Source organism: Alosa pseudoharengus, unplaced genomic scaffold (assembly GCF_046254945.1).
Source record: "Alosa pseudoharengus isolate Yale_2024_CS ecotype anadromous, Long Island Sound unplaced genomic scaffold, YU_APseudo_1.1 YU_APseudo_1.1_scf_5, whole genome shotgun sequence".
In the NCBI taxonomy this organism is placed as follows: Eukaryota; Metazoa; Chordata; class Actinopteri; order Clupeiformes; family Clupeidae; genus Alosa; species Alosa pseudoharengus.
Window position 1 is genome coordinate 19,471,974 of NW_027468837.1, and position 26,987 is coordinate 19,498,960.

At 44.8% G+C, this 26,987-nt stretch overlaps 1 protein-coding gene across 3 annotated transcripts in view; it reads right to left on the reverse strand.

Annotated features, from left to right (window-relative positions):
* The window catches only part of atp2b4 (ATPase plasma membrane Ca2+ transporting 4), a 59,435-nt gene that overhangs the window by 19,394 nt on the left and 13,054 nt on the right, over positions 1-26,987 (reverse strand). For all 3 annotated transcript variants that reach the window (XM_076268703.1, XM_076268705.1, XM_076268704.1), the window contains exons 2-12: positions 14,300-14,770; positions 13,660-13,857; positions 12,445-12,702; positions 10,128-10,253; positions 9,487-9,609; positions 8,321-8,356; positions 4,650-4,829; positions 3,659-3,873; positions 2,900-3,142; positions 1,009-1,253; positions 638-872 (exon numbers count right to left, since the gene is read on the reverse strand). In XM_076268703.1, the coding sequence (XP_076124818.1) occupies positions 638-872; positions 1,009-1,253; positions 2,900-3,142; positions 3,659-3,873; positions 4,650-4,829; positions 8,321-8,356; positions 9,487-9,609; positions 10,128-10,253; positions 12,445-12,702; positions 13,660-13,857; positions 14,300-14,489 (2,049 nt within the window). In that variant the 5' untranslated portion in view covers positions 14,490-14,770. The remainder of the gene's footprint in view (positions 1-637; positions 873-1,008; positions 1,254-2,899; positions 3,143-3,658; positions 3,874-4,649; positions 4,830-8,320; positions 8,357-9,486; positions 9,610-10,127; positions 10,254-12,444; positions 12,703-13,659; positions 13,858-14,299; positions 14,771-26,987) is intronic.

A 26,987-nucleotide genomic window follows, 5' to 3' on the forward strand; every position in this document is an offset into this window, starting at 1 on the left:
GTGGAAAATAATGGCACTGTTATCTACTCATGATGCAAAACTCATTCATGGTTATAAAACTGGATATACATTTAAACAATGTGTCAATTTATCTTAACTCCAATCTAATATGTTAGTGATATCACCTGAAAGGGTGATTGTGATGCTTTATTGCATAAGTGTGCTTTTTTATGTGAGGATTTTCAAATGAAGTTTCTAAATATAAACAGTAGGGAGGGGGGATACAGTCTGATACAGCTGTAAATCTAAGTTATAGCTCCCATGGTAACGCAAACAAGGAACATATCTATTGCAGGAATAAGGAGTATGGGGAAATCCTCGAACATTAGTCCAAAGAGCACTGATCTACAGCCCTCAGAATCAAAACCCACCACTACTCACAAATCACAACATTTGCCGGGCGCCTGATTCATGGCATCCACAAATTCCTAACGGCAGAATCATCAGTCATTGTGTGTCAAAGCCCCTGCAGTTTCTTATTGCAATCATTAGAATCCCAGGCCCTCGCTGAAGCATATTCTAGACACAGACACACTGCTTCATTCAGATTGATTCATACGAGCCCTATAGACATGGCCATTAGAGGAACCCCCTTGTGGGCTTGTAGTGCAGGCAGGGTTATAGCGGATTGTCTAACCTCTGGCCGAACAGGATCCTCGATGCCCGTCACGGCGATGCACGTCAGGTCATTGAGGATCTCGGCCTCATTGTCCCAGTTTGGCTCCACCTCGCCAGGGAAGTCCCGATAGGCCACACAGATGGTCCGCAGCCCGTCGCACGCCATCGGCTCGATGACTTTGCGCACCATCTCGTCACGGTCCTTGGGCTTGAATGGCTTGGCCACACCCGAGGAATCAAGAATCTGAGAGCACCTGTGAGAGGAAAATATACAATATAATTTTAATATAATATAATATAATATTATATAATATAACATATTATAATATAATATAAGAACTAGAGGATGAAGCAGACTCAGAAGTAAAAATGCTGTATGTCTTCCCGTACTTGCGCAGGACAATCTCGGAGGCGCCTTTGCTGTACATGCGATAGCCGGGGCGGTCAGTGTTCTTCAGCACGGTGCTCATGCTCTTGCGGGCCGAGTTGAAGGTGTAGACCTTGTAGAGCTTCTCCTCGGGCACCTCCTCACGGATGGGCTGGTAGTCCCGCTTCAGGTCCAGCACCAGGCCCAGCAGTGAGCACTCTGTCTTGTTGCCCACGTGCCGCGGCAGGCCACCCTCCTTCTCCGGGGGCTAGGGTGGCACAGGAGAGAGGACAGCACTATAGGATAGCACTAGCATTTGTTAGCCTCTGGAGGCTAACTATGCAACAATTTTAGCAAAAATGACCTTAATTATGCAGGTTGAGAGTCGTTCTGATGGTTCTACAACACTTTTTGGGTGGTTTGGTGGGTGCTTCGTCTCCCCCTAGTGCTTCTCCGCGGAAAAACCGAATATGCAACTTTCTGGTCCGGTCCGAACACATCCGGATGTAACTCGGTGGAAATAATCGAAAATTTTGTCAGATTGTAGTTTCTAAGAAGACTGCAAAACGGACTTGGCTTTGTTGCTGTTGAAATTGTAAGTAGCCTACCCTTGGGTGAACTTCGTTTTTGTAATGTGATTTGATAGTCTCTTGAACAATGTGTTTGCTCGACCTTTTCATTGTGAGCCCTACGTGTTTAGCTTGCTTTATTGATGGCTAGCTCGCTAGCTAGTGGGGGTTTTGCCCAAATCAGGCAAAAACCCAGAAACAGCGAAGGAATAACCAGACCTGCATAGGGCTTCTTTAAAGTATCAGACATGCCCATCCCTCATTGAAACAAACAACAGCATTATGGCAGGAAGCTCATTATACATACATTCTACTGTAATGTGACAGGGATATTTTATGACAGACAGAGCTGGACAGATACATGTCTGCTTTCTTTCAAGCACATAAGCAGCTGCAAAAGGGAAGTTTAAAATGCTATTATATTTCAGGCTGTCCCTTGCTGTCCTGTCTGATGTTCTGGGAAATGCCAAGCGCTGCCTACAGCCTGACAGACGGCTCAGATGTACGGCTAAAGCTCAGACGTCCATCGAACCCTGTCATAGCCGAGCCCGGGTTTATGTGCCGTCTCGCCATTAAATCAGACCATCATGGTGACAGAGCCAGCTGTAACCCTCAGTGGTGAGTTACAGTTTGTTTGGCTGCTGTGCGATAGGTTCGGCTGGTCTCTGGCTGACGGTATATCTCCACCGCCAGAGGAATAATAAGCCGCAGCTGACTCACACGCTTACGAGCAGGCTGCACTATGGAGAATTTAACCCCACTAGCTGGCTCGCTTAATGCCTAACAAAACCTGGCAATGGTCACTGTAATCAGTGTCAGTTAGTCAACTATGTATTTTGAAGCATGCTAATGCTTATATATATATATATATATATATATATATATATGATATAATGAATATATATATATATATATATTCACCTTTATTATTTATTTCTTTATCTAAGACTGAATCAGATACATTTGATTTGAATGATTCATATAGCCTCTTCTGTGGTTTCTTTTGTTTTTGTCCTTTTGCCATGTTCATTTTGCTTGCGTGTTTGGTCTGATCACATATGATGCAGTCTAACTAGAGGATAGACCAGTGGGCTTCCTAACAGGCGTGTGCAATTTCCAAAGGTTGTGCAATAGACCATTTACAGACCAACAGCCCTGTGTGGTGAATCTCTGCTAGTTTTTTTTTCCTCTGGAGGTTCTTTCACAGATCTAGAGGATCTCGTGGCTTTAAAGGGACATCAGAAGAATGGGAATGAGAGCTTGCAGCAAAAAAGGATAAAAGGATATGAATAAAATCTCTGAAAAGAGTGGGTTTTTGTTTCTTTTTAAAGTGGTCTATTCTTACTAGGATCTTGGAGGTGTAGGCCGAGTTGATGGAGATGCTGTTGACCAAGACCTCCAAGGTCTCGGGCTTGATGGCCTCGGGGTCGGGAACCGAGGGGTAGTGCGTGCTGCCGATGTACGCTTGCACCACCGTCATGCGATTCATGGTGAGCGTGCCGGTCTTGTCGGAGCAGATGGCCGTGGCGTTGCCCATGGTCTCGCAGGCGTCCAGGTGCCGTACCAGGTTGTTGTCCTTCATCATTTTCTGTGAGAACCAGCAACATGATTGAAGTTGCATTAAACCATAAACCCTTAGTAATTACAAACAAGAGTTCCAAAACAGCACTACTGAAGGCCATAATCATCAATCTCCCTGTGTGACTGAACAGATCATTGAACAAAGCATATTTCATTTCACTACTAGGAATACGTTTTTAGCATCCTCATTGTAGTCACTCCAGGGAGAAGAGCCCAACTGTCTGTCAAATATGTGGTTCCCACTGGCCAGTGCTGTAAACTCACAGTATGTGCTTTACAAAAAGATTCAAATCAAGTATGCCTTTCAAAAGACAATAACAGATTTTGTGGTATGATATTAAATCAAATAAGCTATTCTGTTTCATATGGACACTTGTCAGATGTACGTCATTTACCTTTGCACCAAGAGCCCAGCCTGCAGCTAACTGCCACCAATAGCTAGCTTTGATATACAGTAACTACACTGAAGATGCTAAAGGATAACGCTAACCCCAGAACCCCTCCTTATTGCTATAGCACTTACCTTAACCGAGTAGGCCAGGGAGATGGTGACAGCCAGGGGCAGTCCCTCGGGCACTGCCACCACCAGCACGGTCACGCCGATGATGAAGAACTTGACGAAGAACTGGATGTAGATGGGGGTGCACTCCTTCGTCCAGGAGAGGCCCTGGACAGCGAAGGTGTCAATGACGAAGTAGAGGATAAGGATGACGACGACAAGTGCCGACATGATCAGACCTGGCAGCCGGAAGAAGAGGAAGAACAACAAAAGCTCGCATTTATATGGGGCTTTATCAAGGCACCCAAAGCGCTTTTCAGTGAAGGGGAAACTTCAATAACTACCACCAATGTGTAGCACCCACCTGGGTGATGCACAGCAGCCATTATGTGCAGGAACGCTCAACACACCAGCTTGAGGTGGAGAGTGAGGGAATAAATGAATGAGCAAATTACACTGGGAGATGATTAGGGGTGCCTGGCTGAATGAGCCAGGTTGGGAATTTAGCCAGGACACTGGGGAACCCCCTACTCTTTGCAATAAGTCCCACAGGATCTTTAATGACCACAATGAGTCAGGACCTCAGACACTCAGTGAGTCATAGAAGACACTGTCCATTCAAGCAATATCTCGATGGGCTGAGATGACAGGTTGCCTCCCTCACCACAGTGATATATAGGTAGCTGTGGCTACTCTTCCATTAAGTCTGTCATTCAAAAAATAATAATAATAATAAAAAAATCATCAATAGAGTTGGGCGTCTCCATAATTCTGGCCTCTGGACCATCGACAGATACATTTATCTTTTCAAAAGTAAGGACATTTACAGGATCTTCTCCTCCATGAATATCAAATTGTTCACCCTCTCCCAATTATGTCTCTCAGATGTGTGTGACTACTTTGAACTTTAAAGGTGACCTTTAAAACTGAAGTGTCTTTCAACTGGGACAAAAAAATCTCGCAATTAGCTAGATAGCTGCTGACGACGGCAGCTCGGGACAGTCGGCTCACTGACCTGCCTTCCCGATCTGCACAGCCAACCGCGTCAGCTTGCCCTGCAGCACGGACTTCTCCTTCTTGGTGACGTTGACCCGCTTCACCTCCTTCTCCTCCTTCTCTTCCTTCTCCTCCAGCTCGGCGCCTTCCTCGCTCTTGAGGGGCTGGATCTCCAGAGCGACGCCATCCTGGGTCTTAGCTGAACGGGTGGCGGGTGAGGGCAGGAGGATTCGGTTGGAGGTAGAAGGGTAACATGAGAAGGGAGGTGGTGGTGGTGGTGGTGGGGGGGAGGGCAGCGTAAAATGGACAGAGAGGCAGAAAGCACAGACAGAAAATGTGAGTCACAAATTGGAAGTGCTTTGATAAGTGTCATGTTGGGCTAGAGAGGAAAGACAAGAAAAACAATGTCAGACAGTCAACACCGTTGACACCGTCAGATACTGATATGTTGTTCTGCTTGAAAGACGCAGTCAGGCCCTATGCAATGATATTCCTCGTGTTTATTGGGGTACCAATTTCACGCTGGAAGATTTTCCATTCAACATTCAATGTTCCTGGAATGGTTTTACAATCCATTTGCCAGGTTGCAGGATTCGCCATTGTATAGAACTACCACACTCTCTCAGATATATTTTTACTATAAGCAACTAACCTCTTGTTTTGAAGAATAATAGAAACACTTATAATAGAATATAGAATAATATAATAATAGAATTATAATAGAAAATACTTTATACTTAAAAGTCAATGGCAGCTCCACAGATAATGTCACATCACATTACACTTAGTTAGTACTGTAGTTGTGCCGAGCCATTTAACCAAACATCTCATCTTCAAATGTGACACAAAACATGACATATCATATGATGTGACACTTGCTTTAACAAAATAAAACGGAACTAGTCTGTTTCCAGTGTGTGTTGCAATCTGACCAGTGAACCAGCACACAGTGACAAAACTGATTAGAGAGAACTGGACAAGAGCGGCTGACACCAGAGACACCGGTGAACAAAAGCACACACAACGAGGAGGGGGAGGAGGAAGAGGAAGCCTGAGTAACATACAACTCACACAGCATTACAACACATAGGCAGTTACGAACCAACACGCACATAGTAACATAAAAACAGAGAGAGAGAGAGAGAAAGAGAGAGAGAGAGAGAGAAGGAGAGGGGGAGAGCATAGGTTGACAATCTCCATTTTTTGGCAACATAGACTAGTGAAGAAAAGGACGGTAAGACTGAGAGGAATGTGAAGAAGAAAAATTAAGATCACACAAGAAGACTGTAAGAAGATCAGAACAGACAGCATGACGCTCCTGAACACACCCTAGAAGGAGGCAACAGTAAAGGAAAAGAAAAAAAACAATTAACAGATACCAAAATAAAAGACACTCCATGACACTCCACAGCCAATTGATTTCTGCAAGGGTGCAACTCCCACTTTAGCCTCTTCCCAGTGCTGCTGCACACACACACACACACACACACACACACACACACACACACACACACACACACATACACACACATGGTTATATCTGTCTATCTATCACAAAAAACATACACACACAACCACACACACTCTACTTAATTAAGTCTGCATTACAGGGGTGGCACAGTTCTTTGTTCCTTCACTTGTTATGCCTTTCACGACCGAGTCATTAGTGACAACACACTGAGACACTCAGCCAAAGACGATAATGGCTATAAAAAGACGTCTCAGCCCGTGCTGCGAGCGGAGTCCTTCAGGGACGATGGCTCGGCTCCCTTCTTCTCTCACGAAAACCCATGACACGACTGCCCAAAGGCGTGCTGGCGTGAAGGGAAGGGGGACAGACTAGCGTCGTCCTTTCCCTTTCCCCCCGAGTGTGTGTGTGTGTGTGTGTGTGTGTGTGTGTGTGTGTGTGTGTGTGTGTGTCTAAAGCAGATGCTCCATCCCAGAGGGAGGGGAGGGTGGAGGGGAGTGGGGTGGAGGGGGCACAGTGAACAGCTTGTGGAGGGTGGCTGCTCGCCCTGCCACTTGGAGAACATGTTGGCAAGACGAGCGAGCGTGGCAAACGGCAGGACCGATATGGGCACAACCTTTGCTGAGTCGTTAAGCCTTTGCCGTCTACATGTACACCATTCGTACACACAAAGACCAACGTGGACCGAGCGCGAGTGCTCATCAGTGACACAGTTGCCGACTGATCTCATGTGATCTGGATCAGTGTTTTTCAACCTTTTTTGTGCCACGGCACACTTTTGACACTTAAAATGTCCCACGGCACACTAACATCTTGTTTGAAGAAAAGATAAACATACTATAGCCTAAAATATTTCAAATAATACACAGATATGGCCTTATTATGGCTTCTATGCAAGACCTGTTCAATAAAACAAGCGCCCTCTGTTTCATTTGTAGTTGACTATATCTAATTTAATTGTTGTTATGAACTGGATATGTGATGATTCTGTGAATACTGGATATGGGGCCCCCGTTGTACAATGCCTGCATACCACAAATAGTGCAATCATACAATCAATGAGAGCATGTGGTTATAAATTCTTTGATGCAACAGTTGCTTTTCTGGACCAGTGAGTGACATTTGGGTAATTTTCTGCGGCACACCTGATGATTTCTCACGGCACACTAGTGTGCCCCGGCACAGTGGTTGAAAAACACTGATCTGGATTATGCAATCTGACGGAATAAACCACAGCCTCAGAATGAGAAACATTTAAAAACAGTTGAAATCAGAGTAGTGCAATTTAGAAGATTCAGTGAAGGCGCTCTTCAACACGTTGAGCCATCTCAAGCCATTTTCTGTTGTTTCAAGCCATGGGGGCACAATTCTTACCAAAATAAGCAAAGGAACATTTTAAGCTCATTCTCCTTTTGCAATACAGAGGCAAGTGGTTGCCTTGACCTTTGAAAAGGATCTTTTATTGGGCCTTTTGTCAAAGTGACAAATTCTTCTCACTGGAGAGGTGTTATTAGGCAGTGAGAGGGGCATCTGCAGCTCCACAGAAGAGAGGAGTTTGTAATGTCAGACAACTCGTAATACAATAAATATTAATAAAAAAAAAACATATTGGTAAGGAGGAAATTGCTAAAAAATTTACATTTTAACCATTAATTACAAGAGTTGTCATTGAAGTACATGTGCCTCTCTGAATTTCAACCAATTTCCTTTACCATATGCAAACTTTAATCTATTCAAAATTATAAAATGAACCAAATTAGTAGTTATAAGTAATACACAAAGTAAATTGTGTTTTGTTTCTGTTACTGTTACTATTTACATTTAGAATAATATTATTTTTACTTTTGTAATCTACAAACCCTAGGTGTATGCTAGCTGTAAATTCAAACACAAGCTCTTTGTGAAGAATTTCTTTGGGTAGTTTATTGTAAACAGAGATTTATGTACATGCACTCATGACTCTGACTTCATCCACTCTGAACAGCCCAAAGTGTTTATACAGCAGCACCGAGGCAGAGTAGAAACGGCTTTGTGCTCAAGACAGATGAGAGTTGCACCCTTTCAAAGCTAAAAAGCCGGGCGCGAAAACCACCCTTGGGAACACGGCAAGAGAGAAGGGAGGGGGAAAGCGACAGTGCGAGCAGGACGTGAGTGGGAGACACAAGACTGTGAGACTGCTGGCTGGCTGGAATGGGGCAGGGTGGGGGTGGGGGGGGGGTTACCTTTGTTGCGATTTTCAGGGGGTCCTTGTTTTTTACCTGTTCAAACAGAGAGAGGAGAGGGCGGGGCACTGATAACATGGCTTAAAGTAAAGAACAAAAACGGATAAAAGATCGAAATCAATACAACTTCACATGTGGTCATATGGGATTGAATATGTCATGTCAAGAGAGAGAGAGACATCAGGATTAAAGTGAACTTCTTTCCTTGTGGAATCCCATTGTGGAAAACTAGTTAACTAGCCATCCTTTGTATAGTACAGTAGGTATTAATACGTTTTGATCATTTTTGATATTGTTGCGCATCTCATTTCAAAAGATGTACAGTACAACATATAGCTTATATAATGTCTTTATTCAGGCAAAATTTTATTCTGTTTTGTATTGTAAACAGGTTTATTTAACTAATAAAAATAATACAAGGTATTTGTAATTACTTTAGATATTAAAATGCAAAGGTATGTTTGTTTGTTTGTTTGTTTGAAGACCACCTTCAGAACATTCAGAGTCTCATTGCAAGACCTCTTTTCTCTCCTCTTGAAAACATATTCAGCCCATTAGGAATGAATGCTTTGGATTGAGAGCAAAAATATAAATATATAACAGAAATTAACAAAATTCAAGGGTTAGTATGGAACAAAAACAAGACAAAATACAGCCCTTCAGCCAATGTTGCTATGACACCTTTCTGCACCAGGCTCAGTGGAAATGGCACTAGCTTTCCAGATACTCGTCTTCACTCTGGTCTTGACCTTTACTCTAGCTCTTCCAAACACAATTTTTCGACTTTTGTATTCATGTATTCATTGATGCCATTGTTTCCAGAATACAGATCTAATTCACATTCATTGAGGGGGGTGAGCCAGATGATGAAAGCGACCATCAAGGAGCTGGGATCTAAAAAGATCCAGTCATTTCTGAATGACAGGGGGGAGGGTGGGGTTGGGGTAACAGTAAAGGAGCTAAGGAGCCTTCAGATAAGCGTACGCAAACCTGAATGGCGAGTCATCGAAGGGGGGGGGGGGGGGGGGGGGGGGGGGGTCTTACCGTGTAACAGGGAGGCCTCCCATTGACTAACACAGGCACACACGCCAGGGAGAAAGGCTTTGTGGAAAGGGCTCGTTAAAGGGGGGGGAAGGGGGGTCATCAGGAACGTCAGACACGCTTACCTTTCTTCACCTTCTTCTCCTCTTCCTCTCCAGCGCCCAGGAGAGTGAAGATGATGCCAGTCTGAGAGTTGAGCCCGATGGCGGTGACTACCATCCGACAAGACCCCTCCATCACGTGAGTGCCTGGTAGCCGAAAAAGCCAAAGAAGGTTCACTTGTGTGCTTTATACCAAGGGTTCTCAACCTTTTCTGCTTTAAGGCCCACCTTTTCATACTTGTGAGGCCCATTAAAAAAGATCCCCAGTTTGGGCTAGATGTTTTCCATATCTGAAGTCTGTTTTCTTGTCAAACTGAGCGCCTCAAATTGATGACGTTGTTTAAAGTTGGAACGAATAATATAGCTGTAATATTGGCTATTACTATCATAGTTACTCTAAAACATCTAATTTCCATTATAGATAAGATTAATATTGTACTCAACAAAAAAAAATCAGTTCATATTTTGCAAACAAATTAGCTTCTACTTGAAACATTTTCCGACCCCCTTAAATTGCACTCTGGTGGCCCACTAATGGGTCTTGGCTCAGTGGTTGAGGAACACTGCTTTATACATCTCATGTGCTAGCCACTAAAAGTATAGCACTTATCATGCAGTCAAAAAAAAAAAAACATAACGAGGCAAAATGGAACAAGCAAACTAACCAGACAACAGCATGGGGTCCTTATCCAGGGACTTCTTGATCTGGTCAGACTCCCCGGTCATTGAGCTTTCATCGATCTTGAGGTCATTACCCTGGATCATCACTCCATCAGCCGGCAGCAGGTCACCTGTGACAGCAGACCACCAGTGAGAACCACTCATGACACCAGAGAAGAGGACACCCAGGCTCTATCAAAGACCACTTATTTTCATCATGTGAAAGAAAAATACAACACCCCACAATACAGTGTCCTTCCAAAGAGTAATAGAGTAATTCTCTCTCTCTCTCTATCCATATATATATATATATGTGTGTGTGTGTGTGTGTGTGTGTGTGTGTGTGTGTGTGTGTATGTGTGTGTGTATATATACACACACACACTACCAGTCAAAAGTTTGGGGTCACTTAGAAATTCCACTCATCAGTTGCATTGTTTTTTAATTAGGGCAGCAGTTTTCAGATTGCATTATGTGCTTACATAATTGCAAAAGGGTTCTCGACTGTTGTAGAAAGAAATGGCTGATCTTTAATGCATTACCTACATTGCCCATTATCAGCAACCATTCATCCAATGTTGCAAAGACACATTCTGTTTACTAATCTGATATAATTTTAAAAGGCTAACTGAGAAAACATTGGAGAACCCTATTGCAATTACCGGTATACAAACTTTTGTGTATATATATATATACACACACACACACACACTGTACATAGTATATACTATAAGACATCATAGAAGCCAACCATAGCTTTGTCATCTCAGAGAGAATTAAAGTAAATAAGAGGGGTGGTGAAAACAAATAACAACAACACTTAGTAGGTGCTGCTTTGACCCTAACTTGACCCTTTTCTGCTGCTCTTGCACAGGAACGCTGCCCACATGTTGCACTCTGGCTCAGCTAAGCTGCTTTGAGCTGGTAAAGGCCTCTGCGTGCCACGCCGGAAAGGCTGTATATAAGAACACACAAGCAGTGCGGCACAGCACAGCGAAGCGCAACAAGCTTCTTCAGCTGGGCCGCCAAGAAGGAGCTCCGTGACCCACAGCTGTGTACTAATTCCCCGCTCCTGGTCACTTGATGGACATCACTCGAATCAACAGTGACATGGTTGGGGACAGGGACCAGTTGAGTGACATTTCCTCTGGGGACGCTGGGCTTTACTCAGACTCAGGGGTGAGGAATTCAAGTGGGGTCCAGTGCTTGCAAGGCAAATGAGCAGAACTGGTTGGATTTCATGCTGGCACAGATTTCTAACCATGTATGCCAGACACACTTCCAGGGAGCTGCAACTGCATCACAGACTCACAGCCTCTAGAGGCATCAATCTCAAACATCCTCTGGTCCTCTCCTCTCTCTCTCTCTTCCAATCTCTCTCTCTCTCTTCCTCTCTTGCCTTCTTTCTCCCTTTCTCTGTATCTCTTGCAACTGATCCATCTACTTTAGATCTGATCATCTAAATTCCTGCATCTGGCTGTGGCAGATGGGCCCCCCGTTCCAGCGTGAAGCTCCGCTCTAGTTTTATCTACCACAATCACTGGATTACCACCACACAACGCAACCACTGCTTTCTTCCTCCACGGAAATGGAGCCTCTGTCATATTGGACACCATGTGGAACAGAGATTTTTTTTCTGTGCAGAATACATCCTGTGCTACAACATGCATTAATTTCTGTCCACCAAAATAATCATGTTAGTGTTCACCAAATACTGTACAGAAGACATTGTTTTGTGCACAGAAACCAGATGATTAATCTGTGTGTGAAATGCATGTCTATTTATATATTATGTGCTAGTCCCATGAACATACTGGAAGTATAATACCAGTGAATTCTAATACTAACTGTTCAAGGGGGAGGGCAGGCATTATTTTGAAAGGATTTTTGATGAACGTAACCCATTGAAATCATCCCATTCACAATAGAAATCCCAACTAGATGCTGTTTGGATTTTCACTGATATCGACATTAATATCTACACTTAGCACACACCAAGCAATGAACATACTGCAGTAGTCTGTATAGTCTGTCTGGATTTCACAACAGTCAGTGGGGGATTTCGTCCCTGAAGCGCAACACTCCATCTTTCTGAAGACCTCAGGAGTGGGCCACCTGGGTGTGTGTTTTGCCCTAACCCCTCACTGCTCCCCGAGCGCCGCTGTTGTTGCAGGCAGCTCACTGCGCCGGGATTAGTGTGTGCTTCACCTCACTGTGTGTTCACTGTGTGCTGAGTGTGTTTCACTAATTCACGGATTGGGATGAATAAAACAGAGACCAAATTTCCCTCACGGGATCAAAAGAGTATATATACTTATATACCATATTTGATCTGAGCGATGTCTCCCACCACAATCTCGGCCACGGGGATCTGGATGACCTGGCCCTTGCGGATGACGGTGAACTTCTGCTCCTGCTCGATGCGGTTCTGGAGACCGCGGAACTGCTTCTCTTTGCTCCAGTCGTTGAAGGCTGTCACCAGCACCACAATGACGACCGAGATGAGGATGGCCGCACCCTCAATCCAGCCGGCCTGAGACTCGCCCTCGTCGTGCACGCCCCCTGACGCCTGTCCACATGCTGCAGGGGCAGAAAAAGAGAGAGTGTTAGAGAGAGAGAGAGAGAGAGAGAGAGAGAGAGAGAGAGAAAGACAGACATAAGGAAAGAGAGAGAGGGAAAGATCAAAGAAGAGAGTGATAGAGAGAAAGGGAGGGACAAAAACAGAGAGGGGGAGAGGGGGAGAGAAAAAGAAAGGGACAGAGACAGGCACAGGCAGAGAAAGAGACAAAAATGGGGGGAGAGAGAGAGAGAGAGAGAGAGAGAGAGAGAGAGAGAGAGAGAGAGAGAGAGAGGGCAAGAGAGACTGAGAGAAGTCTGTCACACACTCAAGGAAAAAAGTAAAAGAAATCGACAGAAGAAAAATAGTCTGGGGGGAGCTTCCCAAGCATGCAATCATTTAGAACAATGCTTCACTACTGGCTATTTGGGAAGGGAAGGCAACTGTGACACAAGCTATTAAAGAAAGCACTAAGCTCCCGGTCCCTTGGGTTTACCCTTCTCTAAAGGAGCGAGCGGTATGCAAATAATCACCTCGCCTCCCTGCTGCTCGGGAAACATTCTGAAGAACTTTTAGCTCAGAGAGAGAGAGAGAGAGCAAGCAAGAGCAAATCCACATTACATGTTCTACTTGTTATCACTGCTTGTTCGTTGCCAGCCTTGTGGTTGATTTTTTTATTTTTTTTCAGTTTGGCTTCACTTCCCATTCCATCCCCCCACCCCTACCCCCTGGAACCACATGCCCGTCTGTTCCATTTCCCTGTTCCTGAAAGCCGACCTCTATTATCTGCGCTAGAACCGATATTACAAACCCTTTCCCCTCATTAAAATATAAAAAAGGAAGCACGGCGGCCGAAGGAAGATACTGCTGGATATCTGGCAACCCCGGATAGAGAGTGGCTCAGCTCGGCTCGGCTCGGCACCTGACCAGAGCTCGCTGCTATTTGGGGAAATGCCCCATGGCCAGAGGCGGAGCGTTACCCTCGGCGTCGCCCCCTGGAGGCTGGTAGAAGGAGAGGCCCAGGGAGATTATGGCGGCGATTTCCAGGATGATGAGGGTGAGGTCCTGTAGGGCCTCCCACACGAGTTGCAAGAAGGTCTTGGGCTTTTTGGGAGGGATGAAATTCTTTCCAAATGCTGCATGGCGCTTCTCCAAGTCCACTGGATTTCCAGAGAGACCTACAAATGTAACAGCAAATATTTGTACTGGCAAATGGCAATGCCATGGGTTTGTATAAACATCTGTTTGGGTAAACAGAGCTATTTCACCACAATGATAATCAGAGGTTTTTTGGGGATTAAATCTCTTTGAATATTAGAGACAAACAGACATGCATGATTAAAATATAGCTCTACATACAACATTAAAACCAAATGGGCGAGGTATGCCATTACAAGGCTGATCACACTTTTCCACAATGAATGATGGCACATCAATATATATATATGTGTGTTTGTGTGTGTTGGTGTGGCTGACTGCTTGTGTGTGTGTGTGTGTGTGTGTGTGTGTGTGTGTGTGTGTGTGTGTGCATCCCTGTCTGTGCACTGGTGTGTACTGTGCTTGTGTACTGGCTCCAGCTGTGGATATGTATGTAGTGCGTGCGTGCGTGCGGTCACTCACCCTCAATAGGTGAGGTCTTGAGCCTGCGGCAGATTCCCTGCACATCTCCGTATCGCTCGGTGATCTTGTTGACAGCCTCCGTGGATCTCAACTCCATCAGCTCCCGGAGGTCCATAACCGTAATGCCAAACTCACCCTCACCATCCGCCACCGAGTTGGCCGCCGCGTGGTCCGCAGTGTTGTTAGCCATTTTGGAATGCTTGGTCGGGTCGAACCGGGTCGATGATTCGGACCGTTGGCTGTAAACCTTAAGACTGGATAGTAGTAAACCGGTTCAAGGTGAAGGGTAAAGAGATGAACTCCTTAGAGGGGTGCGTCTGATCTCAAGGCTGATCTGTGGTCAGTTGTAGTTTGGGAAGGGATTCGGGGGACAGGTCTGGGATCAGATGCAGAGACTCTTGGGTGAGCAGCTGGACTGGTGCAACATGCTTTTACGCGAGGGATCCTCTCGGCGTACTCTGTCTATAGTGCCTGGAAAAAAAAAAAGAAAAAAAAAACATAAAGAGTCTTACGTAAGAACAAGAGCTTCATAACCACTTCCTAAGATCACAACTAAACACTTCAGGAAAAACTCAAAGTGAAACCCGCCGGATTGTTGGGGATGAAAGTATATGGTCATTTACCCAGGTGGATCTTATGTGTGTCTTTGTCCAGTGATGCCAGTAACGCTAACGCGTTCGTCTATTTTGACCACTTTTTTCAGTAAGGAGTAATGTAACGTGCTACTATTTACAAACCAGTAATCAGATTAAAGTTACTTATCTAAGTCACTGTGCGTTACTATTTTTGTCATTTTCCTTAGTAAAAATATATAGTCTTTGCTTTCTTCTTGTCTCGGGGATTAAAGTCATGTAGGCAAGTATGCTCACGTTTTCAGCATGAGGACAACTCACGTGTAAAACCACGCAGCAACACAAACGTAAACAATAGAGGAAGGAGAGAGATGCACATTTTATCTATAGTCATTATTTTGAGTTTGTGTCAACTAAACATGACAACATTAAGGTACATTCTACATTCTGTGCTGGCGACAAAGTGCTGTCTAGCTAGACATCCCAAGTCTCCCAAAGTTTTGGGAGTCTCCCACATATTGATAGGGCCGTCCTGACGCCCGCAAATTACATAAAATCTCCCGGAACCTAGAGCGAACAAGAGCACGCAAGGCAGACCGGACTTCAAATCGCGTGTGCATCTGAGTTTAACGCACACACAACGGAGAGGGAGAGTCTGAGGAGTGGTGCTTGTGTGCCTGAAGCGCAACCAATCAGTTTTCAGTGTAGGTGGGCTTATACAGAGCCCGTTTACGGAGAGCCGGATCACTCCCTATTAACTCCATTGTACCTGCAATCTGTTGCAGTTCCGCTAGGGGCGATCACGAATAAGTGCAAAAACAATGGGAGTCTATGGAGCTAGACGGCTAAATTTGTCTCTTTCACCTGGTTGTCGTTGAGAAATTGAAGATTTGATTGTGGTTTCTGCAAGCTCAATATGGATTATAGGTCAAAAGTTGAATGAACGAGTAGTCACGTCCTTTCGATTTCTTACAGGTTGGGTCGTTGTTGCCCACAACACACTAGCTTTCTGCTAATGAATGACGTCATTGACACATTTGAAAGGCTTTTTAGAACAAATAAGTGACTCAAAAAATATAATACTCAGCGGTTTGTATTTTCTCTGCACCCTCTTTTGACTGCAAAATTCAAATTTCTGGGCAAAAAATTATATCCCGCGAAAAAGTGGATTTGAGGGGTACAGCTCCATAGGCCCCCATTCATTCTGCACTTATTCGTGAGCGCCCTCATGTGGAACCAGAAAAGGAACTGCAACCAGTTCAGAAACCGGAAGTTTCCCGAGAGTGGCAGTTCTCCCCTTATTAGACATTCTCTGGCTTATATCTCTTTTCTCCCAAACTTAATTAATCAGTTCAGTCAGTGTATCTAGGAACAGGAGCGTCATGGCAGAGTCAGTGCCCCTCAAAAAGGAACATTTAAGACCCATTTCACATCAGACTACACAAAAGTGTACCCAATTGTCTCATAAGTGTAAAACATAATGATAGTCTTGCACACTGCACTGTTTGTAACAGTGACTTTAGCATTGCTCACGGCGGGTTAAATGATTGCAAAAGACTTGTTGAGGTGAGTTTAACAAGTGTCATTTCATTTGCATATTACTCAGGCCTATACTAGATGGCTAGTTGCCAAGGCTACATGAAAAGGCCAAACTACCAAAATCTACATATTTTACTATCACAATTTCTATCAATAGGCCTTCCTTATTTGGTGTACTGACTAGACATTATTGAACAAACATCTGAATTTCAGTATCTAAGTAGGTTAGGTTGGAATGTCTGCTATACACTGTTGACATTACTGTTAAAATGCACTTCCAGTATAGTGAGTATTGGCAAAACCGGTTATCATTTTAAAGTTGAGGCAGTGGGGGGTGTTGTCGGCAGCTGCTGAAAGTAACTAATAAAGTAACTTGTAATCTAACTTAGTTACTTTTAAAATCAAGTAATCAGTAAAGTAACTAAGTTACTTTTTAAAGGAGTAATCAGTAATCATATTACTTTTTCAAGGTAACTCTGGCAACACTGTCTTTGTCCTATGCAAGCATCCTTTGTTTATCCTTGAATGATTTTAATTCAATAGGGTCTGTCTAGGGACCTTTTGGGTTATCCTCAGGTGTGACTTTCTACTGGGGGAGCACACCCCCCATGGCCGTTACCATTTGGCTAGGTGTAGATTGGGGGTAATTAACAACCATCTTTGGAGGAAGGGCTCTCTGAGTTAGAAGTAATCACGCCCCATTTTGATGCTGTAACTTGCATAAGATTTAGACGTGTCTTGAAAGAGAATCCTTTCTGTAAATGTACACTGTGTGTTTTTTATGGTAATTTGTAATTTTGTTGTGTATCCCTTGTGTCTGTGGTTTGTAGTCAAAGTATCCTTGAATTCAATAGGAGCCTATCTCCAGGTGTGAAAACATTAATGTCTGTATAACGGTATGGGACCAGGCCTCTGAGAGACATCCCAGAACAAAGGGTGATCGGACCTGATGAAGGCCACATCCTCATCTTCCCTTTCTATTGCATATTCAAACTGGGTTGGACCTAGAGGTCACTCCTTTTGTTTGTAACATAATTTAGTATCAACCTCTGTATAGTTAGAGAATAGGGTGACACAAGCAGGTACCTCTCCCTTGAAAAGAATAAAAGCCTGTTCCTGATTTTCCAATGTCCTGACTGAGTCTCCAGAGAAATATGTTAGTATTATATAGTAATATATCAGGAAGCATTGGGATGGCTGGGAACAGGCTAAGTAGGCTGGCTGAGGCAGACGCTAAATGAACGTTCTGACATTTATGTTCTGGAGAGGTCATTAGAGAGTAAAGATGGCAGGTAAGATGCACCAACATTGTCGGCGCACTTGTTAGCATCGAGACCTACAGCAGCTACACTGACATTTCAACTAACCTAATTTGTATACAGTACATAATGTTTGGTTTGAATTTGCTTGCCTTGATCCAACAGTTAACCATATCATCTTGCAATTACAGCTAAGGTAAGATGCTAGCAGGCAAGCACTCATGCTGGCAGCCTTTTCTCACCGAAATGAATGCTGAAAATTAGTCTTAATCAGCAGCGATATTTTGGAAAGCCTACACTGCAAAAACGGCGTATCTAACCAAGTGTTATTAATCTTATATTAAGATAAAAACATCTAGTATAAAGAGACTTACCTAGTGCTTTCTCATAAAATCATTTGACTTAATTTAATAAGAGTTTGACTTAGAAGAAAACAAGCAAATTTGGCTGCCAGTGCCTGGAGCAAATTTGTCTTAAAAACAAGCAAATTTGGCTGCCAGTGCGTTAAGCAAATTTGTCTTGATAAGACACCTTAAAATAAGTGAAACTCTTATTAAATGAAGTCAAAATAATCTTATGAGAGAGCAATAACACTTGGTTAGATTTTATTTTTTTGCAATGTGTGCCAATATGGGACTTTCAGTTTCAGTAAACGCATAATAACAACAGAACAAATTAAAGGTTAAAGGTTAATAATATTAAAGGTTGCATACATATTATTAGTGAATGAGCTGGTAATGTATAAAATGCTGCTGCACCATGCTGGGCTTATGACTGAAGTTCTTGTTTACAAACAGAGCATACAAAATGGCTCCATTGATCCTCCGCATCTACACAAAGAGAGGCTTTGAGTATTTCCCGCTGTGGCATGTATGGACAAGGACAGGCGTGATTTCGTCTCTCTTTTTGGCTGGGAGAAAAAGCTGGGCAAATGCATATCATTCCAACGGGATCAATGACTCGAAAGCTAATGTGCCTGCTTTGGTGAATGGTCAGGTTCCACTGGCATCGTTACACACTCCAAGCATGCAATCCGTAGGTCACAGTTTGATGTGATGTGTGCAATGATTGAAGATGACACACTCGTCCATAACTGTAAAATGCTCTCACACACACACACACACACACACACACACAAACACACACACACACACACACACACACACACACAGTAGCCAGGACAAGCCTGTAGCATGTAATTGGGGTCGTGTGGTGGCAGAGGGCCCAAGGGCAGCACTCTAGCCTACATTAAATGGCCATGCCGTTTGAATTCGTAGCCCCCCATTACACCCAGACCTCCATCCATCCATCCTCTCCCCACCCCCACCCCTCTTTCCGGCAGCGAGCCTGTTAAGCATGGAGGCAGCCCCGCCCATCCCAGCCAAGGCAAGGCGGGTCGACCTGCCCGAACTGCTCCACTTTTCTCCAGGCACACTGTGTCATCTCCTCAATGGGCACGTGCACCGTTCATTAACTAAATCATAGTGTAAACTGACCTAATCCTGTTCCACTCGTGTGTCCCCCCCCCCCAATCCTGTAATTACACAGATCAGGGATGAGGAAGGTACAGCGCCGTTATCAAACCGTCGGAACATCCACGCTGCCACTGAGCGGAAGCCACGATGACGACGGGCCATCATGAAACAGGAACGATTACGCGTGACAGTCAGCCAATGTCATGAGGCATGTGACCAAATTCCATACTAAGTAAATATGAGGTTGTGGTTGACATTGAATTTCTAAAATGGCACTGGTTGCTCAGGGGAGAAAAAGCTTCACAAGTTGGCCAGGGTCAACACAGGAAAACCGCACAGAATGAAAGCATGAAAACATGTGCTTATAGCGTGGAAATGAGAACAGCAGGACACGTTTACCCGCACGCATTCTCATATGACACCAGGCTTGTGTACTTAATGGGATCGAGCCCCGCCGAGCAGAGAGTGAAGCTATCCACGCTGTTTTGGCGTCGAGAATTAGCAGGGTCGGCCTGCTTACCTAAAGGCTTTGAAATCTCCTCTCCAGGTATCCCAAAAGGGTTTACGGGCTGAGCACCACAGTCTGCATTCCCTTTTGTCTGGGCTAAACCCCCTCTTTGAGAAAACACTGGGTGTCAGTGACACTACTGGGTATCGGGTTCTTTACAAAAGGCAGCCTTGTTCTTTTGCAATACAAAAAGATTGAATACTGATGCAGGAAAATAGTCTCCTCTCCCTCCCCATCCCCTCTCTCTCTCTCTCTCTCTCTCTCTCTCTCTCTCTCTCCATACATATATAGTATACATATAGAGTATACATAATAATATCTTTAAAAATGTGTGTGTAAACAGTATATAGATACTCTCCCTTCTCTCTGTCTCTCTAAATCACAGATACTCTCTCTCACACACATAAAAACACACACCCACACAAACATAATATGCAAACATACGCCCTGTACCCTACATAGTTTGAATCGACTGAAGTACTTCTCTCTCACACATATGTTTTTCTCTCTCCCCATCCACTAATGCCTGAGGACAAACTTTGGAATGGAGAGAGTTGCAGTGGCGGCGCGGCAGAGATGGAGGTGATGCGTGCCCTCGTCGCCCACACCCGGGGCCTCATAAATATTCATACGCTCCCGCGCTCCTCGTCCAGCTGAGCAACAGCGCCCGAGCGAGCGCGCCTGAACGCTGTGAGCTGTGACCTGTTGAGCTGTACAAACATCTCCTCTCTGTGTCAGGGGCTGGTAAATAGGCAGCGAGATAGAAAGAAAGAGAGAGAGAGAGAGAGAGAATGGAGCGGAGAGAGGAGGCGGCTGGGAGGGCGCCGAATGCAAAAACAAATCAGGCTGTGTACTGACGAGAGACCTGCACTGATTAGCGGTGCTATTGAGCACTGCAGCACTTTGCACAGCGTTAATGGTATACGGCAGCACTCAGCCACAGTAGGCTTAGCATATAGCTGCCTGCCTTTACTGATGCTGGGAAGAAAGATAGAAACAGAAATATATAGAGAAAGAGAATGAGAATGAGAGAGAGAGAGAGAGAGAGGAGGATGGATGATGTTTGGTTTCTCTGGGACCTGCAGAGCCGGTGCCAGACTTGTAGCTACACATCTGCCTGCAGTCTGGTGGAGCCTCTCTGCATTTCCTGTTCTATCATTCCTTTTGATTTTATTTCTGCTACACACACACACACACACACACACACATACACACACACACACACACACACACACACACACACACACAGATTTACTGTATCACCCGGGGGCAAACACTTCATCGGAGTGACAAAGAGGCGATTTAACAACACAAAGCACGCCCCCTAAGAGACACCGGAGAGGGACACATCAAATCCCACAGACCCCTCTGGCAATGCAAAGGATTGTGGGATAAGTTCATAAATGCATCACATTTATTAAGGTTTCGGGTGTCTGCTTGCGTCACCACAAAAATAAAGGTAATGACCTCTCCCTCTCATGTTAAATCCAAAGACAGACTAGTGCACTTCCCCTGATTAATACCAAGCTGCTTGATCATCATTAAATTACAGCTAAGGTACACCATGCCCTTCCAGGGGAGATCAAACCATGTCACTTCAGTCAATGGTGCCCAGACAAATGTGCAAATAGGAAGAGCTCAATTCTCCAATTCTCGTCATCAGTAACCCGGTTACAGGAAAAGTACCAACAGCTTAGCACACTGGCTGATGCAACAGCAATTTGTTTAATTGATCCATATGATGATGAGGGTATGGATGAGTGGGTGGACTAAATGGAGAGAGCCATTCTGTGGGGCTGCCATCCAAAGACCAGACAAGAGCCACACTGACATCCCTGCTGAGAGTGTCAAAACATTGGGAGGTGGATAGTGTGAGTGGCTTGCTGTGCTATAGTGCTGTGTTGTCATGCTGGTTGCACAACAATGTGTTGGCTATTGAGATGAGAAGAAAAATGTTTATGTAGAATTGAGGAGTAGGTATTTTAGCCATTTATGGTGCACATAAGGGCAGAATTTGAATGAACTCTTCAAACAACATGCGTTCGTTTTTGAGAGCTCAATACTGGTGGCATGACAGACATGCAAATCACTGGTGCTCCATTCGAGACCTTGAGAGGTTTCGAATTGTGTCACAGTGACACAAATCTGCTCTCCATAGCCTGTTTGTTGGCATCCCAGGGGAATTAATTGGACTGGCTGTCCTGTGATTACATGCAAATTTGATTTATAATTGGAATGTCGAGGACTGACTGCGTGTTCTCATCCAACATTACATTTCATAAAAGAAAAATCTTATTGGAGGAGAGGGCAGATGTTAGACATCCAGCACAGCTGAAATATGAAATATGTGAGAAGTGGTAGCCTATACGTGATAGAAAACCTGCTATTTATTTTTCCATTGTGTTGCAGCTGTTGCCATAGTATCATACAAACAAATGCCTCCAACTATATGACCAACTACCTAAAACCTTTTATTTATGTTTATTTATATTTCTTATGCTCTTTGTGGCAAAACATGTATGAGGGACAGAGATCCTCGGTATGACCACCTTGTAAGTTCTTTTCAATTTGAACAAATATCTAAATCCATTGTGGAGTCTAAGCGTGATTTCTTAGCTAGTGGAGGTGGGGGGATGAAACTGTGGATGCTGCCAAATCTTCTTCCAGGGAATCATCATCATCATCATCATCCATTCTCCCACAGCACAAAGCCACCTCTGCTCTGATGGCAGCTAACACTGTGACACCGTCACATTAATTTAAGTGTTCCTTTATTGCCCATTTTTTATTATTGCCCAGAACATTACCTTGATTTCATATAATGTTTATGTATGAGGAATGATATTCATATGTATAGCTGTGTAATATATGTATTGTCCAGTGGTTTTGGTAAGAATGGGGGGTGTCTCTTTAAGGCCTCGGCCGCCCCCGATTCCTATGACCGCGCACCCAAGCTTACTTAGGGGGGTGCGCCGGGTGTGTGGGGGGTCTGTGGAGAGATTCAGCAAGTGCGGATGTGTTTGAATCCGTGGCGCCAGTAGTGTTTGCTGCGGCTACAGAGAGTTAAAGCTAGTCCCTTGGTTTGATAACGCTTCAAACACGTCTTAAGAGACTGCTTTAATGGAGGAGAGGAGAGAACGTTGTGCAACTGCATAGACTGTAATTCATACGCGCGTCTCCAGCAAGAGGACGTGCCCGGACCCCAAACTTCAACTTCGCGTGGTAACGTTGCCCGACGTTCAACGGATCTGGTGAGATCTATCTCGTTTGAGTATTTTTTGGCGTGGTATACCACTGAATCAGCGCTTGACCTTTTGCCTTTTTTGTTGTGGATTATTTCTTTTTCGCTGCGTTCCGACAGAGGATTATTTTCGCGGCCTACCTGTTTCCTGGTTGGAATATAAAGACTGTAGCGCGATCCTGGGAAATACCTGAAGTTTTCCTTTAGTTTGGACTTTTAGTTAGAGACAAGGGGGGTGATTCAAGTATTGTGTGGGTGCACGGAATAATTGGTGCATTGATAAATATACCGCGCTACGCGCGTCATTCAAATGAACTGTTTGGTGCGTCTTTTCTTGTTTGTGTTCAGCGCCGTCTGACATTTGTTTGTTGCTGTGTGCTTTATGAACGGCCTTACACATGCTGTTATGCATATATGTTTAGCTAAGAAGGAAAAAGCATTTGTGACAGTATTGAAGTGTTTTGTCATTGTCGATTACTACCTTCATTCCCAAGAACCCCTTGTGCGTTTACAGTAACACAGCTGTTTAAAAAGAACGTTAAAGGGCTGATTGTTACAACACGGCTAACGACCTGGCGCCGAGGCGGTCCGCTGCCATTTAGGGCACTCAGTGCCAGCCCACACACACACACCTACACACACCTTAGCAGGCATGTCTACAGGGCTCCCAACCCCCACATAAATGGCGTTTGGTTTGAGGCAGGAGGCAGGTGGCAGAGCGCTATTCAAACGACCAACTGGCACACAGTTTGGAGCAGGGCAGAAAATGAGAGAGAGAGAGAGAAAGAGAGAGAGAGAGAGAGAGAGAGAGAGAAGTAAACAATAAAAAAGATAGCTATTCCATGCTCCCTGTGGCCAACAGCAAGGAAATAAAAATAAAATAACACACAAAGAACAATCAAATCAGGAAGCAGGGAGGTGAAAATGTGGCAGATAAATGGATGTTATTGGGGAACAAAGACGTGACTAGCGCAGACTAGCGAGGAGAGAGCAGAGCAGAGCAGAGCGAGGCCGGGGGTCTGGAGAGAGCGATGGCCGGGATGTGGGGGGGGGTGGCTTGCGCACTGGCTCTGCAGCCTCACCTGCCTTGCATACTAAAGCGGAGAATGCGGAGCCTAGCAGCTGAGAGCTGCCACTGCCGCCGCTGCCACACACACAAACACACACACACACACACAACCACACACACACACACACACACACACACAGAGGGAGAGAGACTGCACCAAACACACTACTGCCACAGGAATCCCACCAGTAAAGGGAAGCAGAAAGAGAACACTGCACACGTGTGGTGTAATTACGCAACAAACATGAGGTGTGTGGTGCATGGCATGTTCTGGTTTCGCATGCACAAGTTCCATTCATTTCATTCTTTCACAGAAAACACATCTCTCTCTCTGGCACTCAATTTGTTCCACACCGCAGGCACTATCTATCTAGCAAAGGAGCTCTTTCCACCTACAACATGCTCCCTTTGTGCACATTTCATATGTATGATGTTTAAATATTTAGCAAATACAGTATATCATGCACATCTATATTTACACACAATTGCCCTTTTATGGTGGTTCCCTCCTCCACACTGTAACACACACACACACACACACAAACAAGGTTGTGCCTGGACCTTTTAAGGAGGGCCGTTTGTTTTTCATGTGGCTAGTGTGTGGGAGTATGCAAACTGAGTCCCAGTTCTCTGCCAACCCGGCAGACACTATAATCAACAGCAGACCACACCCAGACTGCAGTCATGTGACCACAGAGGAAGTGGAAACTCCGTCTAGTAACCAGCCAGCCAGAGTCAGAGAGAAAATGAGGGAGAGGGAGAAACAGAGAGAAAGACAGAGACAGAGACAGAGAGAGAGAGAGAGAAAGAACATGAAAAGAGGAAGTCAGAAGAGATCAGAGAGCAACGAGAGAAGAAACGAAAGTCACAGAGACTCATGAGGGGGGAAAAAGATAATGGGATGATAATGACTAGAGAATGGAAATAAATAAAATGAAAATAGACCCCTGGAGTCATCGTGACTCATAAAATGATCATGTCACAGAACATTAAGGAATGGACTTTCCAGAACAGTCCAATGACGATCCAGTGGAAAATGTCAAATAAAAAACAGCATGTTCTTCACCCAGCACCGCTTCAAGGTGAAATCTGAGTGTCCGTGAATGAAACATGCTTGTGATACAAATCTTGCTTCGGCACCTGAGTGACGCTACCTCTGGTGGAAGGGAGTTCCCTTACCGTGTGTGCGGGCAGGGCTTTTCTTCACACCTACACTCTCTCCTTCCCTGTGCCTGTTCTCTCTTACCTTCCCTCACCTCACTCTCTCACTCCTTCTCCCTCTGTCCCACCCCTTTCCTCCATTCCCCTCCCCTCTAGGTCTCTCGCTGGAGCTTCAGCTGCATGACAGACCTAATCAAGCCCTCACCGCCCCCCACCTCCACCCTCAACCCACCCCATTTCCTCCCAAATCCTCACTGGTGTACTCTTCGACACCTCGCCGGTCTCTCGCCTGACCCCTTGGCGCGGCTGCCGGACCTCCCCCGGGGGATGAGATCCGCTGGGTGACCCCGACCCTAAACTCTGAGCGATTATTTCAGTCCTAACCAGTAGGCCCTTTTTTTTCCGGACAGTTCCTTCCGTCACTTGTTCCCTGGCTCTGTGAATCCCAGTCTCTTCCTCTTCGCTCCTCCTGGTCATCTGCCTGCCAAGTGTTCCACCACCACTACCTAAAATACCCACAACAGCCGAGCCCATGTTAACGGTGACCTTGTGGGTCTGCCCTTGCCCCAGTCTCTCTGCTGAAGAATAAACCCCTACGGTTACTATAGGAACACATTATGGTAAACACCAAATAAACTCCACTAGCACTGGAATTAAGCTGCAGAGTTTCATTTTTTTCACATTCATATTCTATTCGTAGCGACCATGTTTTTTATTTGGTGTTTGAAGTTCCACGCTGTCTCTAGTAGTGATTGGTAGCAATAGGGGTTCAAACAGCAGATATGGAAAGAGAGCTGAAAAAGTTATGCTTTATTTTATCTGACAGCTTAACACCACCTGGTAATGACTTCATAACCATAGAGAGAGCAAAAATGAACCAGGAGCTGAATAAGCCTTTCAAAAAAAACAAAAAAAAACATTGCTTGAGACAATGTGTACCGCAAACAGTGAGAGTCCATCTAGGCTTAGCCTGGGCTCCCCCCACCGTAGTCATAATAGAAACAGGCCACGCTCTCAGGAGATCCACGACAGCAACAGACGCAAACAGAAACAAGTGAAAGAGAACAGGCCTTGTGAGGACCTAGCCAACACACCAACACTGCGAGCACAAGTGACAGTGTTTAGGACTAAACACGGAGATGACCCAGGAGATAAAAAACAGACATGTCTCCATCTCTACCCACCTCTACCTCTCTCTCTCTCTCTCTCTCTCTCTCTCTCTCTCTCTCTCTCCCTAAGACACACTCTCTCTCTTGGCTTTAGGGCTTTAATGTGGGCTAGTAAATATGGAAAAAGGAGAGAACAATCCAACCTTTTGATCTCGGGTCTTAGGATAGAGACAAACAATACGGTGTGTGCATGGATGCCAATACGCCTCTTGCCTAAGCTGCTGCAGCCTTTTGAGAGTTGTGTGGGGTTGGTTCAAAGTCAGCTAAGTTCATTCATCGCAGAGAGGAGGGCAACACAGCTTCCTGCAGAGGCAGTTGGGTCTCTGGACAATATTCTGCATCTGCTAAACAACTGCTTAAAGCTGCAGTAGTCAATAACACAGGCATCCCCCAGTAGTGCCATTCGCTATGCAACTTTCTTCCCCAAGTGCTCCTTTTTGAAATGAATGCCTGCTAAAACTGGTGGATGAGCGAAGGCATTTAAATGACACTCGTCTTGCATCTGGCTTGATGGGAAAGGCATCTCTCCGGACAGATAATAACAAGAACAGAAGCTCGGTGTCATTTCTAACCAAGCTCCCTTAACTCTGTCCCATGCCTTGTGAGTCACCAGGTTTTATATGAAATCTAATTAGACTGTGGTACGTGCCTTGCAGTTACTCAAATTTTCTATTTTTCCTCAAATACATTGCTCT